Genomic DNA, 19,553 nt, shown 5'->3' on the forward strand with positions numbered 1-19,553 from the left:
CAACTCTCAGTAAGAAGAGAGAATTTATGGTTATTTTTTTCTCTATTAAAAATTGAAAAGTCAGGGCAGGTTCTAACTAGTTTAATATAAAGTTAAACACTATCTTTAAAACAAAATCTCCTGTTACAATAGGAATGCTCTCGTTGTCTTTGAGAATCATATTTTCACACCATCCCTAGAAACTTGGTATATTAAGGGAATGAAAAAGTGATTGATTCCAGGGACTCAGTTTCGGTGTCTTATTAATTTTTTCTGATTTCAATAAACACATGGATCTCCTTAACAGTCAAGCAATGAGTAGTAAATTGTATAATTAATTCTTGATCTCCTCATCTCAGCTTTTGTGTTCTTTTTGGTAATTAAAAGGTTTTTAAAAATGAGTTTACTTTCTAGTGGATTTAAAAAATGGCTTGAACAGTGTTTATATCATACTAATGTTTGATAAATTTCCTAAATTATAACAAGTTTGAAATGAATTAATTTAAGGTATTTGAAAGGAAATATTTTGACTCTAATATAATTCTAAGGAACTTGAGGAAACAGAAAGGAATTGATACTTTTTTAGATACTTGCTTCTATTCTGTGAAGGGGAGATCTGCAAGTATTTTTTTAGTATCATAATGGTACTAGATAGGTGTACACTGCTGTGCCCGCTGAAGGCATACATCACTGTTTTGCTTGTGTAAATCTTCCCCCATTAAGTCACCAGGATAAAACAAGGGCTGTTTAAAAGTGAAATGTGGAAAGTAGTCCTTTAGGGAAAACGTTTGTCAGAATTTTGTTGTTGTTGTTGCCTTTGCGCTGATAGCAGCGTGAATGAAAAGTGCTGTTAAAGTTTATGAGCTGCCAAATTTTGCAGAATCCAGCCTTTGCGTAGAATGGGCTTTGTGCTCTTCTCTGTTCCATGCAAGGAGCCAATACATGTGTGTTTTCCTTTATGGCCAGAGCACTGTATTTTGTGCCAGAACCTCAGTGACCGCCTGTGTTTCTTGCTATATTTGGTTTCAGATCAATTGTGGTCACAAGTGGGAAACAACTTATATTTATTTTGGAAAATAAATTAAAAATAAGCCTGTTCTAGTAACCAAATCAAGAGATTGGGCATCAGGCAGCCTATTTTCCCATTATTTCTGTTTTTTGTATACATGTTCACCTCCCATTCATCATTCCTTCTGTAGATGAAATCTGTCAATAATGTTAACTGTTTCAGATTGTAAGTTTCTAGAGAATTTATTTCACTTCTATTTATTTTATGTTCAAAAGGATATGAGATAATAAGAATTTATAGTGAATAGCTTGAACTTTGGTTAGTTCTCTGAACTTTGTTGGAACCAGATGAACACACAGTATACCCAGTCAGCCCATTATTTAGGGAACAAAGTTGTGTGCCCAGGCGTTGGGGTGTTTTCTTTTGTATTGTACATTTCCAAGTAATAAAAAAGAAAATTAACAAAGGAACAAAATGAAGACTTTCTGTGGCCAGGAATTTTTAAACTACTATTGATATTACTATTTTTAAAAATAAGATTTCAAAATAATATGAATCTTAAGTTAGTGTCAAATTTGCTTGACTTAGCGCAGTCAGTATTGCTCCATAGATCAGGTGTGGATGTCTGTCTAGTTTCCCAAGAGTTACTTTAATAAATACCACACGTGTGGAGAGACTAGGATTTGTGTGACCCCATTTCTCCTGTAGCACTGTACATAAAACATAGCATGATATGCTGATTAGATTTCTTGCCAACTGTTGTGTTGTGTACCTGAAACTCTGTCATGATTAAACACTGTTCAGGGACATGGCGCTAGGTGCCTTGAGAGGCAGAGCACAAAAGAAATGCTTTAATTTCAGAACAATTTTTCTAGAATTCTAGCATGCCTCTAAAATCCAATTTTTGAAAAGTTTACAGACTTATTCTAGAGTGAGGCTTGGCTTGAGCTGAACTCTTTCCCTTAATTCTTCTCCCTTTATTTTAGTACCATAATCTGCAGTCCCTTCAAAGAACCATTTCATAGCATCACGAAATCAAATGAAAGGGCATTTTGCAGCAGGGATCACTTGTTATGAGGAGCTCTTCAGGTGTATCTATAGAACATATAGCTTACTTGTTTGTGATTTCCTTGAGCTTGATATCGGCATTAAGTGATTTCGCATAATTTTGCTTAATATGAAGTACCTCCTCATTTAGTACAAAAATCTACAAGTGGAGATTGTTTGATAAGTATTTAATAACCCTGAGCTTAATTTAAGCCACAAACAAATACAAATTTAAGGTAGTGTTTGGCAATGGCAGTACATTCCAGGTAAGTGTGAGGATGTGGATGAGTCTATGAGTGATTGTGTCTGTGTGAATCTGTGAATGTATTTGTGTCTGAATGTGGCTGTTTGCACGTTACAGTTGTTGATACTTTGTCTTTTCTATCTCTAGGTTCCAGTACAGTGGTCAGACATGGTCACTTTGAAAGCCAGAATGACAAATTATGGCTTACCGAGATACCGGTGGCTTACTCACGCTTGGAATTTTTTTCAGAGAGAGGTAAGTGCTACCTTTTCTGAGGTAGAGGGTATGGAATAAATGGCACACTTTCAAAACAAGTGTTCAGAGCTTTGGCTTTGGTCATTTTCCCTGTGCTGAAAAGTTAAGCTAATGATTCAGTTACCACTGGTGTAATTCTTTATTGAGAAATTCTTTAAGTAGCTCTATGCCCTGCTTTTCTTCCACCATTTCTGCTTCATTTCCCATGGTTCACATATATTTTAGAATTTTTTAAAAGCCCTTTTGCTAAACTAAATTTTCCTTTTTTAATGAGAATTCCTTGATAATTACCCAAGGTCTATTTGAATGGATAATTTTTCATGACTTTTAGAGCTATCTGTAATTTAAACATCATTTGAAAATTTAAAATAATGGGTCTCATTTGGGAATTAGGACTCAGTATATCATTAAAAGTATGAACTTTCTAGTCAGAAAGACCTTCATTCAAATTCTGGTTCTGCTGCTTACTATTACATGAGCCTCTGTAATTTACTTAACTTCCTTAAGCTTCAGTCTCCTCATCTATAAAACGGGGATAATAAAAGTACCTATCTCCTCCAGGTGTTGAGAAGATTAAATGGGATCATAAGTTTGATCTCATTTAGCTTATGGTTATTAACAGTAACATTACAAAGTTAAGTGCTTTTAGCTTTTCTTACCTACCTTCCATATAGCACTGCATCCCATTATCTTCTCAAACAGGGACTATATTTAGATGTTTAAAATCTGGTGACTTGAAGTTAACCATTGATTCAGACTAAGTTCTTCTCCCAAGCAGTTTCCTTGCGATTGGAGTGACATTCCCAGATGACCAAGTCTATCTCTTTCTTTTACTGGCATTTAAAGCTGGGCTCCAAAGCATTTGAGAATCAGGGTCTTGCACAATAGATGTCCTGCTCCCTGTTCAGTTACTCTGTCTTGGATACAGGCAGAGGTTCAAGTCCAGGATAATCTCCAAATCTGGCTCCTTGTGTTACAGTTGTTGAGATGGTGAAAATTATCATTACAGCACAGATTTCCTGTTTATTTAACTGCTTCCTGACTTTGTTTGTTTACTCTTCATTTGTACTAAAAACAACGTGAAGGGAAAATAAGTGAAGCATTAGGGAATTTATAATAAGCTGTGTTCAGCTACTGCCCAGAGTGGAAGCTTCCCAGAGCTCTTTATTTTCTGACAATTGTGATGTGGACCATGATAATCCAGGTTAAAAAACAAAATGAGTTTTTCTCTAATGGTAGAAAGAGGGCGCCACCCTAGGTAGACAATGTACAGCGCTACAAATGATAGCGCACATATTTTTAGATTTGTTGTATGGTAAGTTCCCTCCTCTACATCGTAGGCTTATTTCACTCCAAAGGAGGTGGTGAAGACCTCCGGGCCTCCTGAAAGAGTTTTTTAAAGCCCCTTGTATTAGTTTGCTAGGGCTGCGGCCATAACAAAGTACCACAGGCTGGGTGGCTTAAACAACAGAAATTTATTGTCTCACAACTCTGGAGGCTGAAAGTCTGAGATCAAGGCGTCGGCAGGATTGCTTTTTTCCTGAGGCCTCTCTCCTGGGCTTGTAGACAGCCGAAGTCATCTCCCTGTGTCTTTGCGTCATCTTCCCTCTGTGTCTGTGTTTAAATTTCCTCTTCTTATAAGGACATAGGTCAGATGGGATTAGGACCACCCTTATGACCTTATTTTAATTTAATTCCTTCTGTAAAGACCTTCTTCCCAAATATGGTCACATTCTGGAGGTTAGAACCTCACCGTCAATTTTGGTGATGGGGCGGAAGGACACAATTCAGCTAACCACCTTCTCCCAAAATAAATTGTAGAGCAGCCTTCTCAGGCTGCAGTTTTCCTGGCTCCTCATTCAGTGCAGTTCTGGGCATGTACTTTACTTTAGTGGACTCTCACTTAAGCCCTAGTGATGTTTATTTAATACCTTTAAAAAAACTGATGCTAAAAACTGTATTTATTTATTGATTCTAACATAGAGGTTGGAGTATAGGCTTGAGAACAAATAGGCTCCACCGCTGGCTGGTCTGTGATCTTGGCAACTTACTTGTCCTGTTCCTTAGAGCCTCAGGTTCTGCTTAGGTAAAATGGTGGTGGAATTTTCCGATTTGACAGCATGTTAGAAGAGTCGCCCCATCTCACAATGTGGCTCTAAAAGAGGCAGCAAGACTCCAAGGAGATGTAGACCATAGTCATGTGTGGCTGAAGAATGGGTTTGCTTAAGGGAGTTTCCAGGAAAATTTTCAGTATCAATTCAGTATCTTCTATTGATGAAGGAAAACAACCATGTAAAAAGCAACATCTCAGTGACTTATTAAAATAAAAAAAGCATTTGGCACAGAACATGCTATGCATAAGTTATTTGGAAAAGTCATTTGTGTGGAGCACCTCACTTCCTGACAAGGCCAGATAAATGGGCTGTTCTATTGTGGACGGAGTGAACGTGTTCCAAGAACTGTCCTTCCGTCAGCAACACAGAAAAACACATGACATTAGGAAATGAGAAGTAGGTTTCTTCTGCGTGCAAGGATTTAAAAAGACTGGCTTGGAAAGGTAGTAGTTTATGATCTTTAGAAAGTGGTTGTTTTACTACATGTATTTTTTATGGATACTCAATGACTTATGTAAAATACATGATGTTAACTTATGTTGGACTTCATTGGTGATGTTTGTGGTGTATTTGTGGATTTTAGAACAAATTTATAAGAGGGAAATACTAAAATTATTTTAAAAGTTTCTTGGAAAATTTTAGTATTACTCATAGCATCAGTATTTCATCATTTATAGTATTCAAGATGATTTTTTTCTCTTTATTTATTTATTTTTATTTTATTTTATTTTTTTTAACATCTTTATTGGAGTATAACTGCTTTACAATGGTGTGTTAGTTTCTGCTTTATAACAAAGTGAATCAGTTATACATATACATATATCCCCATATCTCTTCCCTCTTGCATCTCCCTCCCTCCCACCATCCCTATCCCACCCGTCTAGGTGGTCACAAAGCACCGAGCTGATCTCCCTCTTCTATGCGGCTGCTTCCCACCAGCTATTTTACATTTGGTAGTGTGTATATGTCCATACCACTCTCTCACTTTGTCCCAGCTTACCCTTCCCCCTCCCCGTATCCTCAAGTCCATACTCTAGTAGGTCTGTGTCTTTATTCCCGTCTCGCCCCTAGGTTCTTCATGACCATTTTTTTTTTCTCTTTAAAAATTAGATATTTAAGCAAGTGAAAAAATGTAAAATCATTTTTTGTATTTCCTTGTTTCATTTTACATAAGAAGTTCAGAATTCTTTAAAGTTTATTTTAGTTGAAATTTTGAAATGGTGGATTGTGATATTTTACAATACAGTGTTAATCCTGAACACAGGTTGATTTAGGCTACATAATTTGCAAAGCCAGTCACTCCTGGCAAAATTCTTCTCAGTGACTGTCCATTCATAACCCTTGTTTTTGACTATATGGAAGAGTAACCGCCCTCTACCCAACGACAGAAAGTTTTCATAGTTAATTACTCTGAATCTAATCTACATATGTCCTTAAGCAGCGTTTCTAAACTTTGGCCAGAGAAGGTTTTTGTTAATAGTTGGTGAAATGAGACTAAAAAGAAACAAAGACCACATAGTTTGTCTTAAATCCAACTTTATTGACAGTAAAGACACATCATTTCTTCTGAGATTATGGTGATAGAATATGACAGTTTTTTTCAAGATTCTCACTCAGTTGAATAAAAATTTGTTGACCAAACCTATGTCTACATCTCAGAAATTTTTGGAAATTTACCGGTTAATGAATCAAGTTGGGTAATCTCTGTGATGTGGGCTGTTGGCCAAAAATCTTTCTACAGAGATTGCGGAAACTTAATATAATATTTGAATTTGTTAAGCGGTTAAGTTGGTAACTAGGCAATATGCAAATAGATTGATCAACTATTCGCTAGTAGCTAGAGGTTTAATGTTAAATATAAGATTTCAGCTATTTGTTTTGTTAGTGTGTATTAACTTTGCTGCTCTATGATCACTTGTAGAGGATTTTACATTTGGGGGGAGGTAAGACTCAGTCATGCCTGATCTGTCTTCATGTGTTATGGGCATTATTGCTCAGAAGTGTTCCATTATGGAGTCCTCTCTTACATTTCTGTTGTCAACATAAAACGTGCACATATCATTAGGTGATGACAGAAGTGACTTTAGCTCTGGGTGCAAATATTTAAGAAATCTAACGTTCAGTCTCCCATAAGTTAAGAAAATATTTTTGTTGTTTCTGAGCCTGACCAGTCATTCTTTTGCAGTTCAAGTGCTGTGGAGTTGTCTATTTCACCGACTGGCTGGAAATGACAGAAATGGACTGGCCCCCAGATTCCTGTTGTGTTAGGGAATTCCCAGGATGTTCCAAACAGGCCCACCAGGAAGATCTCAGTGACCTTTATCAAGAGGTAAGGCCATGTGTCATTAACTTATCATGGAAGTAAAGAATCAACAACATGCCAATGCAATTTTCCTCTTCTGTCTAAATATGAGGGACCCGAAAATTTTTTGCCTCTGAAATGTGGAGAAAGAGGACAAAGCTAAAAGTTAATATAAAAATCTGAATACTAATCACATTTTAACAAAGTAAATTTAGAAAGACTAGGTTTTAGAATTAATTGGATTTTGAACTGTATTGTCTAGAATCAAGCTCTATTGCCACTTCCTAAGAGCGCTTTAAAAACAGACATGCAGAGTGTGTGACTAACTCTGGACATTCGGGAAGGCAAGGTTTGCAGTTCTTGAGCAGAATGTGTATTTAGGGCTTCCATATAGACTAAAACATGGGGGCGGGGGGTGGACAAAAAAACCAAAAAAACCAAAACCCAAAGAAACCCAAGAAACCCTTCCACTCTCCAGAGAAAATGCTGTCCTCGACTCTTCAGGTCCCCCTGCTGGCTAATGATCAGTGATGTTAGTTTTAGCTGATTTAATGAAGTTAGATGCTCAGTGGGATTAAAGTCAGTTATCAAGTGGCTAAGAAACTTGCATATTTATGTTTTCCGGGAGAATTCATCAGAATCATCCGTTATTCCTTTGTTAGCAGAAGCTTTCCTATTCCTTCATTTTTAATGGTGATTTTTAAACTTTGTTAGCAGGGGAATCCTATTTTCAAATTAAAATCTAGAGCTACACCATTCCAGTGTAGTAGCCAATAGCTACAAGTGGCTATTTCAATTAAAATAAAATAAGATAAAAATTGCGTTTCCTCAGTTGCACTAGCCACATTTTAAGGGCTCAACAGCCACTTGAGACTAGCAGTTCCTGTGTAGGCCAACACAGATATAAGACAGTTCCATCTTTATAGAAGGTTTTATTGTAGTCTTGATCTAGAATGGAAGCTCAAAAGGTAAATCAGGTGGAAGGCAAGCTGCTCAGGCTGTTGGGCTGGGATCATTTCCCAGATACATCACCAGTCAAGTATCTGGGTACCACAAATCATATTAACATAAAGTAACAATTTACACCATTCGTAATATAATACACACATACACACACACACATCTGTTTTTCCCTAGAAATACTGTTATTGTTCAAAACATCTTTTAGGCTGCCTGCCAAAGTCAGTTGTAGAGATGCACGAAAATCAGTTTTATTAATTTATAGTGTAAATTAATGAATTTGAAAAAAGATGCTGGATTACCCACACAAAGGTTTCATTTCTTTCATGTCTTAGAGATGAATAACTTTTGACTGTTAAAAAATTCATCTTAGAGGACAAGCCTTTGCCACATTTAAGGATATCCAAAATAAAGTGCTTTGGGCTCTGAAGGCAGGCCACAAAGAGGAGTGCCAGATATCTTTAAGAGATTCAGAATTGTGTTAGTCTTTCTAGGGCAGGAAAGTACCACAAAGTGAGTAACTTAAACAACAGATATTTATTGTCTCAGAGTTCTAAAGGCTATAAGTCTGAGATCAAGGTGTCAGCAAGGTTGGTTCCTTCTGAGGCATATGAGGAAGAATCTATACCTATTCCTCTCCCTCAGCTTCTGGTGGTTTGCTGGGAATCATTGGTGTTCCTTGGCTTGTAGAAGCATCACCCAGATCTCTGCCTTTGTCGTTACATGCCATTCTCCCTGTTTGCATCTGTCTCCAAATTTCCCTTTTTCATAAGGACACCAGTCATATTAGACTAGGGGCCCACCCTTCTCCGGTATGACCTCATTTTAACTAATTATATCTGCAAGGATTCTATTTCCAAATAAGATCACATTCTGAGGTACTGGAGATTAGGGACTTAACATATGAATTTAGAGGGGATGAAATTTATCTCATAACAAGAATTGTTGAAGCAACTGAATAACTCAGGTGTTTATTTTAAAAGATAATCAAAATACTTATAGTCATGCCTCACACTACTGGGAAGTATTGTGTTTGGATGTTATCATTTTAGGCATATTATGCTTAGTAGCATTTTGGCTTTGAATGAAAAGGAATATACAAGATATTGTATATTAAATGAAGAATTATTGAGTCAGTGTCTCTGAGTTCCCCAGTGATTATGTTACATTTTTTTTTCTGAGTGAAAGGTAAATATTGGTTGGTGTCTGTAGTAGGGATGGTCACCTAACAAGTTCACCAGTTAAAGTCCTATTGATTTCATAAAACAGGAAATCAAGCTTAATATTTCTAAGATAATATTAGATGCAGATGTAATTGTGGATATTCAAATACATTATAACTTACCACTAGGTTTTAAAAAACAGATGATTACAGACAGACATTTATTTATTAAGATGTAAGCCCCAGGGAGAGCCTCCTCCTGGGATAGTAAACCATTTTGCAGAAAAATCCAAAACCAAAAAACCCCAGAGGATTACAGTATAGATGTAAGTGTAGACATGTGAATTGAAACCTATCCACTTTCTTAGTGTGAACTTAATCCATTTGTTAGTTTTTAGGAGTGGCAAGTCAATATGGGGAATTATTGGGCTACATATATAATAATTTCTACTTTCTTTAGTGATTAATACTGGTAACATGATTATAACCAATATTGATCCTGAGAATGACAAAACATGAATGATTTTACCATATCTTCCCACAAAGTCTGAGTGTGGACAGATTCACTTCAGTTTTATTATTTAGTTGAAAAGCAGTCAATTAAACATTTAATAAAATTTTTTTGTTTAAAAATGCAATTCACTTTTGCTAATAGTATTCATAATGAGACACTTTAATTTCAGGATGTCTATAATTGCTTGTTACCTGAATTTTAAGATTAAAAGAAACCACACTACTGTGCAAGTGCAAATTGATGGCCCACATTATTTTAAAAGTTTTCTCATATTTTCATCAAAAGACTTTGAAAAGCAAGCTGACATTATCAGTTACGAGATGTTCTTTAGACAGACTTCCAGCAGAGCCGGAAGTTCATTATATCAGAGTAATCTGCTTTTGCATTTTACAATTTATAACAGATGCTGATATTGGTAACATAGTGCATAATTATATGCATAGCTGACTTACAAAAGTGGATCACTTAGTAGCTTTATGGCAAAAGTACAATTAAATCCATCATTAAAAATAAGACTTAATTCCATTTTGCCCAGGAGAGCATACGTTTCCTCATTGCAGTGTGCCCAGAGATCATCCACCTGAAAGATGAGGGGTCTGAAAGGGTGAACAAGTGAGGGACAGCTGTTGATATTTGGGAAATTTATTCTGAAGTAGCAAGTACTGAAAGGAGATATTTTAGAGGTCTTCAAATATTTCAAAGTTCATCATTCCGAACAGGAACTAGACTTATTCATTGTTGCTCCAAGGGCCAGAAGTTACAGGAAGGAAATTTTGAATCAATAGACGGAAGACCTTGCTCATCAAAATCCGTCCAGTTGTGAGAAAGGTTCTCTTGTAAAATCGTGAGTGTCTCATCACTAAAAATATTAAAGTCAAGGTCAGATAACTGTGTCATTGGTGGGTAGAATGGATTTTTAAATTAAGAGTGAATCTGGACTAGATGAACTTCAAGGTCCCTTTTATCTTTCATATTCTGTAAGCTTAGAGATAAGAACTGACTTTCTTCCTGCAGTCTTTCTTCAGTAGTCTGAAATCAAGGAAATAAATCATTCTCAACCATCTGGTGGCCTGCATGGTCCCTGACCCATATGTCATATTTTATGACATATTTGAAATCTGTGAAAAATGACAGAGCGGAAATATAGCAACAATCACACATTTTAAAAACATTTCCATCAGTGGTATTGTTGGGTTTGGCACACAGCTCCTCAAATATCCGTAGTGAGCTATCCACTTGTTTAAAAGTACAGATTTAAAAATCCACAGATAAAACTGTCTCTGACCCTCAATTTTGTTCTATCCCATTCATTCATTCAAACAGTTTTGAGTACCTACTGGGTTCCAAGTCCTATTGTGAACGCTGAAGATACAATGGAGAATGTTTCAGACAAAAAACTCTCCTCCAGTATAACTTATGTTCTAGTTAGGGATATAGACATTTAACAAGAAAAAAACAACAATAAAAATTCATTTCAGGTGGTGGTAAGCACTTTGAAGACTCTGAACATGGTCATGTGCTAAAGAATGGCTTTATTGGTGAGGAAATTATTTAAGATAGGATGTTTAGGAACAGGCTCTCTTAGGAGGTGACATTAGAACCGAGACCAGTTGGTGAGAAGGATCCAGCAATGCAAAGATCCACTGAAGAGTATTTTTTTAGCCTAGGGAGCTGCAGTGTAAAAGCCCCCCGGAGGTGGCCTGGACCAATGATTCCTGACTGCTTCCTAGCCTGCAATTTTTGGGACTGTTTGTATAACCACACTCTCTAAATAGTGGGTGTGAGACTTGGCTTCAGCAAAACCTCAGACTCAGAGTTTAAGTTGGTAAAATACAGGACTGAGATGCGTCTCTTCCTTCTTTCACCTGCCGAGTTTTCCATCCTATCAGTTACTAAAGTTCTAGACTTGATTGGAGAATAAGAAGAGAGAAAGAATAAAGAAGGCTGGTAGAAAAAAAGTTTTGGTAGAACAGGGACTTCTAACCCCTTGCCCATGGACCTGTGTTCTTGGATGGGCTTCAAGAGAAAAGTGGTATTGTTGAAATTGTTTTTGATATTTTATATGCATTTTTCAGTGGGTAGGATCCACAGCTTTCATCAGCTTTTCTTGGGGCTCCACACCTAAAAGTGTGAAGAACCACAGTTGTAGGGAAGAGTTACAGTGTTTGCTCTAAGATAGGAAATGAAGCAAAAACACCTCCTGAAAGAAACTGAAATGGCATTTTCCTCCTCTGTATGCCACCTCAAGAAAAATAAGTGGATGTAAACAAGCTCACAACAGGCCCTACTTCAAATGGACCAACTCAAAATGTAAAACCAAGAGGGAGAGAGTCCAGTAAATATACTTCCAAAACCACATTTCTTTGTTTTGTAGTTAGGAGAAAAACTACTGTTAAAAGAGATTGACTGCTTCTTCAGAAGAGTTATTCACAGAGGTTATGTAAGGGCCGGACAGAAAGATGGTTTCTACGAAGCTGTGTGCCTTTGGGACACTTTTTCTTTGGACGCTTAGTCTTGATATGTTCCATGGCGTATTGGGTTTGAATATCAAATACTCTTAATAATTTCCTTTGCGGCAAATGATTTTGCTCCACACCATTTCTGCCTCTTTAGAAGGCTGTTTATTTCTTTTCTGAGTAACAGAAAACCTCTACATACAAATAAAGAGATGGAAGAGGGCAGGGGTATGAATGTGAAGGGGATGCGATCTTTCTGAGTCCTGACTTGCCGGATGAAGAACCCAGATGGTGATGGTGTGTATAGGTCTCCAATGCTCACAGATAGTAAATGGACATGCAGGGGTGCTCCCCCAGGTTAAAGCTGGGGGCAGCTCATGGTGACCATGTGGGATGGCTTGTCTGAGGTTTTTATTCTCTCAGTTGTGTATTAACCTTTCTGTGAGCTGAGAGTTAAGAATTCAGCCCTCCCCCAGATTGGAGGTCCTTCCTCACCCACCTCCTTTGCACGCTGCTGTCCTTGGCAAATGATATTTGTTTTATGATCCATGTACAATTTTGGGGGGAAGTATCTCAGCCCTCAACACTTTTTATTAACACTCTTCCCCTGTCAACATCTTTGTTAGAATTAGAAAGGTGAGTCAGTACTAGATGTCTGCTTTGACTAATAGAAACAACTTTTATTTTATAATTTTCACACACAACATCCTACACGTAGAAATATTATCTCAGCACTTCTGAGCCAGAGGAAGAAACATGACAGAGTATTGTGGGTTCAAAAGGACATGGTGGGGAAATGGGGGTGTGGCCTTATGCCAATCTCTACCTAGTTGTGGGATGGATTATTTTTCTCCCAGGGAATCCTGCTCTTAAGCTGCTAGTGAGATTCTTCTTGGGACCAAGTAAATTTCCACACCCCAAACAAACAAAATTAGGGGCAAGTGTTGAAAAAGAAGCCCAAGGCAGGAAGCAAGAGCTAACAGCTTAGGCCCCTGGCCAGGTACCATCCAGTTGCACTGATGTGAGCTTGATCACATCTGCATAGAAATGATCCTCACATCAGTGGCTAAAAGAAGAGGTAGGAATGAGATGATCTTGACTGGGACACAGGAAGGAGCCTGACACTGGGTGGGCAGTCCTTCATGGCCGCTGTCTTTGCGATTGAGATGTGCAGCGGTAGCACACGGAGCGGGTAGTAGTTCACTGGGCCTCCAATCTTAAAGCTAAGCAGGTGTTAGCCAGTTGCAGAAATCATTTGGGTGGTATGGGGCCCAAAAGGGCATTTCAGGCAGAGGCAATGGTGCAGTTAGAGCTGGAAGCAAGACAGCACAGCGGGAGCCCAGGCATGAGGAGGGCTGGACAGGGCAGACGCTGGCTTATGAAGAGCCCTGTGTGTCCTGCTAACGCATGCATTCTATCCTGAAGTCTGTGAGTAGTTGCAGAATGAAGCGACAAACAGGTTCACAAAGTTGAGACATTGTTAGGAAAGTAAAACTGAGAACGGAGTTGTCATGGGATTCTGATTTATTAATAATGAAGCTCCTGTCTCGATAAACACACAAAGAATCTCCTGCCCAGATAGTGAACCATAGGCAGCTTTCAAGCCCAGTGGTTATTTAGATGGAATATACCTAAGAAGTTCCATTCTCAGGGTTCTTTTGTATAGAGGCAAAGACCCTCCCTCGTGCCTCTCTGCTGACTTCATTATCTCCTCCGTAACTGCTGGCAGGGATCAGGGTGACTCAGACTTGGGGTGATATCTGTTTTATCATCTGAAACCCTGTAGGACAAGTTTGGTCTTGGTGGAGGGGGGATGAATCCCTTTTATATTCAAGCTTCACTTGATCTAATCAGGCCTTGAACTATTCTGCCCGTTTTGCTTCAGGTATACAAATGCCTTCTTCTTTTCTTTCATTCTCTTTCTCAACGTAGTTCAGTTGTGAGCTTCCTGTTACCTATTCAGTATTCAAACAACTTTTCCTCTTGTGCTTTATTAGTAGAGACTTGCAAACTTTGCCTTTAGAAGGTACTGATATGAAAGCCATTACAATATTTTAACCTGAAAAAGTACTGCACAAAATAACAATTTTAGATTTGTGCTTAAAAAGTCATTAGGTCGGCATTGTGGAGCATGAGTTGAGTTGAGAATTGGGTCTTGACGGGGTGGAAATCAGGTAGGAAACTGTGCAGGTAATTCATTGTGAGTGATTATAAGGGCTGGAATTCAGGTGTGCCACTGAGGAGGGCAAGGAGGAGATGAATATGAAAGATATTTAAGAGGGAGAATGAACTGAATGATGATTGGGGTGGGTGTGGGGAGCGAGTGACAGGGAAGGAGCAAGGACAAGGACACCTGACATTGACTTGGACCCTAGAGAGCTGAGAAAGCTGTTCATTGAGGGGAGTGATAGGATTTGATTAGTTCCATTTTGAAAATGCTGGGTTTAAGGTTCCTGTCAAGCCCTCCATGTGCAGAAACCCAGTAGGAAGTATGAAGCTCAGGAGACAGAACTCAGCCAGAGATCTGGGTTTTGTGTGCGCTAATTAGGAAAGTGCTAACTCCAGATACAATGGCTTGGATGAGGTAGGACTCTCTTTCTCTCTCATGCACCACTCAGCTGGTCCAGGCTGCCAGGGAACCCTGCTGCACAAGTTCACCCAGGGACCCAGGGGTGAGATAGCATCACCTTTTATGACACCTGTCTTCCAAAGTTGCCCCTGTTTTCCTCCAGTTCCACTTAATTGGGAGGAGGAGGAAGTAGGAAGGAGAACGTCCAGTGCACGAAGCTCTGCCCTCAGCACCTCTGCTCACATTCTCTTGGCTCACATGGCTGTGCTTAGCTGCAAGGGAGGCTGGGAAATGTGGTCTCTGGCTAGGAGGCTGTGTTCCCCTAGAAAATGCTACCTACCGTGAAGAGTAGAGAACAGCCTAGAGCAGGTGGGGGGACTGACAGTTTCCAGGTGTTATCAGTGTGTACGAGGCAATACACGCACAGGAGGAGGTAAGACCACACAAAGAGATGATGTAAGGTATGCAGCAGAGGACAGGAGTTGGGAAATGGAAACCCATAACGGCAGTGGAGAAGGCACCTGTTGTAGGTAGAGAAGAAATGGAAAGCAGTGTCCTGAAAGTCAAAGAAGGAGAGGATTCTAAGAATGAGTTTTCCTTAGTGAGGAAACGTGGTTCAGACGTTAAGGCTAGGTTCCAAAACTAGACTCTTTGGGTTAAACCTTCCCTCTACTCCTTATTAGCTGTGTGACCTCGGGCAAGTTTTAAACCTCTCTGTGCTTCATTTTTATTACCTGTAAAGTGAGGATAACCAGAGTACCCATCTCAGGTTGTTTGGTGAGTGAATTAGCATGTTTACAGCCCTTAGAATAGTATGGGTTTGTAGTATCTACTACAGTAATAGCTGAGAGTTAAAGTAAATTAGGGATTGAAAAGTACACATTGGATTTTTCAAATAGGAGACACATAGACAACTCTGTGAGCAAGCATTTTACATACATTACATCATTGCAGCCCTAAAACATTTCTGTGAAGGTACAGTATTATTATTTCCATTTTACAGATGAGAAACGTGAGGCACAAAGAGGCTCGGTGACCTAGTCCAATTTCATAGAGCTAGTAAGTGTCTAAACTCAGATCTGTTTGATTCCAAAGCCCATACTTCAGTTAGACACTAAAATTTCAAGATGTGGAGTACATGGTGAGGAGCAAGCTGAGTGTTTATAGATTTTTTTTCACTTCTAAACCTCAATTTTCCTGTCTATTAAATGAGATAATAATAGTACCTACCTCATTATGGTTTTATAAAAATAAATAGAGCTACTTAAGAAACCCTTAGCAAACCACTAGGCACATAATAAACACAAATCTTCAATGCATGGTGGTAGCTAATGACAATAACAGGAACTTATTTACATATTCGTTAGAGTAAATAGAAAAATTAGTGATCTATGATTAGATTTTTAACTAACCAAATTGCCCTGAATTTTGATAGTAATGCAGGAAAATGCGCATTTTCTAGTTCTATTTGTGTTGGCTGAAGGTAGAATTTAGGTCAAGGTTTTGGGGACTTCATGTGGTTTCCCACTTTGCTTGTTTTCACACCTTCCCACTTCTTAAGGACAAATATTTAGGGGACAGAAGGGCCCAGTGAGAGACGTCTGATGAGGGCTTTGTACCTGTTCTGCTCAGTGAGGCAGGGAATGCCTGCCCCTGGACCTCACCTCCCTAGGGAGAATACCACCTTCTGAGTTTGCTGAAGCTAGTTTCTTTATAACCACATATCTTTGGTGAAAATGACAAATGTTCAATAAACACAGTCACTTAAACTTGAGGATTGTGCTTCTCTAATGGGGAACTTGTGAGGATTAAATGAGATGTGAGGGCCTGTTGTTTTTTGAGATACATGAAGACTTTTTCTACTGCATTTCCTATGTATGGGTTTGGCTAACTTTACTCTTAAGAGAACAGAAAATCCTGTAGTGAATTTTATTACTTGCTGTTGAAGTTTTTTTTTTTTAAGGAAGGATTTATTTCCCTGCGGAGCTTATGATTATCAGTGGAGAACTTTTGTTCCAACCTCTTTAAAGCTCATGAACTCATGAACTGCTATCACTCAGCTTTCAATTTTAAAATAAATAGGTCTGAATATTATATATTTGTACCTGATAATTAACACAGTCATTTCAAACCTGGGAGTTATGTTTATTATGAAAAATCAATGACAGGAATATCAATACTGGCATATATTGGCACCTAGATTTTATTTATACTTTATCTTCATAAGCACATTAGAAGTCTGCCTAATTTTTTGATGTGGCTTGTGAATATTGAGTACCGGAAAGCCACGGGGGTTCTTCTAATTTTAGAAACTCATTTTGGAGACAGATCAGAGAATAATTTCAAGTGTATAATTTCCTCAAGTGAAATGAGGCATCCTGACATGCCTTCAAATAGATTCCAGGAAATATGGGGTTTAGTGATTTTTCTCTGATAAAAAGGTAGTGTTGTTATTTACAGCTGACCAGAATTTTAATATTGCAGCAAGTAAAGTAGACTAGCTAACTTGTCTTATTCATACCTTTGAATTATCTGAGGTTATTAATGTGGCTTTATCTAGGAAGAAAACATATTCAGGATAAATCAACTCAGAGTATTTTATTTTGAGAAAAGCAAATAAATGCAATTCTGTTCCTTCCTATTTTGAATAAAAAAACCTTTGTGAAATGGAATGCAGTTTTGAACTCTAACATTTCTATTTCCCCTTTTGACCCACGCAACAGAAATGTTTGTTTATGCAACTAAATATCTATGAACAGTACAATAGATTATAGAGACATATTTCCATTTTTTCTTCTCTGGACTTAGTGTCTTGCTTTTCAACAAAAACATCCGAGTTTACACTGAAAAGTGTAAACCTTATGCATGATTATTTGACTGGCTCAGAATAAGTTCACAACTTGTGTTCAGACTGAATTACTTCAAAGAGGGTGATGCAGAATGGACAGTAAACCCTGGAGCTGCTTCTACAAAGAATTTAAAGAGTGGCTGAGGCAGACAATTATTTTATACACAGAAATCTGGAAAAATACTGTCTTCTCGGGAAGAGGAATATTCTTTTGGAAAGTTAATCCTTAAGTAATTGTGTAAATAGTTCACTGGAATTCAGCATGATACCTAGTATGCTGCAAGTTTCTACAATGCCTCCTAAGTTACCAGAGAAATATTAAATTGTGTGCCGTGTAGAGAGATTTGTGCTTTTATTTATATATTTATACTTTGTATCTGTTTTTATTAAAGGATTTAATGCAGCATACAACAAAAGGATACAATGGATGAATAATACAAATAAGTAGCATTGGATAAGATAAATAAGTACTAGGGATGTAATGTACAACGTGATTAATATAATTAACGCTGCTGTGTGCTGTATATGAAAGTTGTGAAGAGAGTAATCCTAAGGGTTCTCATCCCAAGGAAAAAATGTTTCCTCTTTTTCTTTTATTTTTTATCTATATGAGATGAGGGATGCTCACTAAACTTATTGTGATAATCATTTCATGATGTATGTAAATCAAATTATTATGCTGTACACCCTAAACTTATACAGTGCTGTGTGTCAATTATAGCTCGATAAAACTGGAAGGGAAAGCTACATAAATAGCAATGGAAAGTCAGGATTAAGGAAAGAGTAATTAGACATGCTTAATGTGAAGGCAAATGGGATAACTGTGGTTGACTTTCGTATTTGCCCCTGAGCTTTCTGAAAGCCCAGGTGAAATGACACATAATCCCCTGCATCATTTTAATGTTTGGAGGGCAAGTATTCTGATTTTTCAAAGGGAGCAAAATCCGAAAATATTTTTTTCAAGTGGGATTTTATATCTACTACTCTAAGTTATCTAGGAAAATATCTTCAATATTATTTTTCACAAATTTTGTAGAGAAATTTCTTATGGTGTTCTTCAGTAACATTAAAATACACTTCAGTGGAAAATAATATGCAAGGGCACAGGTTAATACATTCCAGCGTGGCAGAATTCGGGGGTCTGGTTTGACATTTGGATACAATTTAGAGTACCTAGAGACAGCAATTGATTTCATTTATTTTAAATAATCTGTAGATAACACCTCTTTCTGAGGAGTTCCTGATAGAGAATAATAGAATATAATGTAATGAATTCTGATAACAAACTTAGTACTAAACTAAATACTAAAATTCTGTCTTGTTTGAGGGTTATCTTTGTAAACTAAATGAGGAAGTAATAAGACTGACTTATTTATAAAAATTGAGGAGTCTAGCTAGAACCTTTGCTTTGAATAAACGACCCTTGCCCACCTCAACATGGAGACAATCTTCGGGCCCAGTGATCTCTAAGGAGGCCAGGTCCTGACTGTGAGCGATATTGATACAATCCCATGTCCACTCTGCTGGTGGAACTGAAAAGCTTTTTTCACTGGCGTCCAAACCCATTCACAACAGCCTGGATTGTCTTAATATTTCATTGCATTTTCTAGTTTTTTAGAGTTAGAAATCAGTTTTATTTTCAAAGAAACATTGACAAAATCAACACCATCCAGAAAGAGATCATCAGGATGATGAAGTGTCTATATTTGGAAAACATGAAAGAGCTAGGAATATTCAGCTTAGGGAAGTGAGTGGTTAAAGGGAAAGTGATGACACTTCAAATACGGCTCTCTGCCTTATGGAAAACAAGTCACTTAGGAGCAGAATTAGGACTAGTGCATCCTTATTAGGAAGACAGTTTTCAACAGGGAAATGCTTGTTAAGAATTAGTGTTGTCCACGTGTGGAAAGGGCTGTCTAGTGAAGCAAGGAGTCCTTTTCTCTAGAAGCGCTTTTTTTTTTTTGATGGCTTTTGTGTGTGTGTGTGTGTATAAGCCATGCATTTTTGTTTCTTTGCATGTGTTACAACTCTTGTTGTTGTTGATAGCTGGACATTTAAAATAATATAATGTGGCAACTTTGGAAATCAGATTCT

At 37.8% G+C, this 19,553-nt stretch overlaps 1 protein-coding gene across 4 annotated transcripts in view; it reads left to right on the forward strand.

Annotated features, from left to right (window-relative positions):
- The window catches only part of TSPAN12 (tetraspanin 12), a 65,884-nt gene that overhangs the window by 40,194 nt on the left and 6,137 nt on the right, over positions 1-19,553 (forward strand). For all 4 annotated transcript variants that reach the window (XM_036863824.1, XM_036863827.1, XM_036863825.1 and 1 more), the window contains exons 6-7: positions 2,427-2,534; positions 6,834-6,977. In XM_036863824.1, coding sequence (XP_036719719.1) covers positions 2,427-2,534; positions 6,834-6,977 — 252 coding nt within the window. The remainder of the gene's footprint in view (positions 1-2,426; positions 2,535-6,833; positions 6,978-19,553) is intronic.

This window comes from Balaenoptera musculus, chromosome 9 (assembly GCF_009873245.2).
Source record: "Balaenoptera musculus isolate JJ_BM4_2016_0621 chromosome 9, mBalMus1.pri.v3, whole genome shotgun sequence".
Lineage (NCBI taxonomy): Eukaryota > Metazoa > Chordata > Mammalia > Artiodactyla > Balaenopteridae > Balaenoptera > Balaenoptera musculus.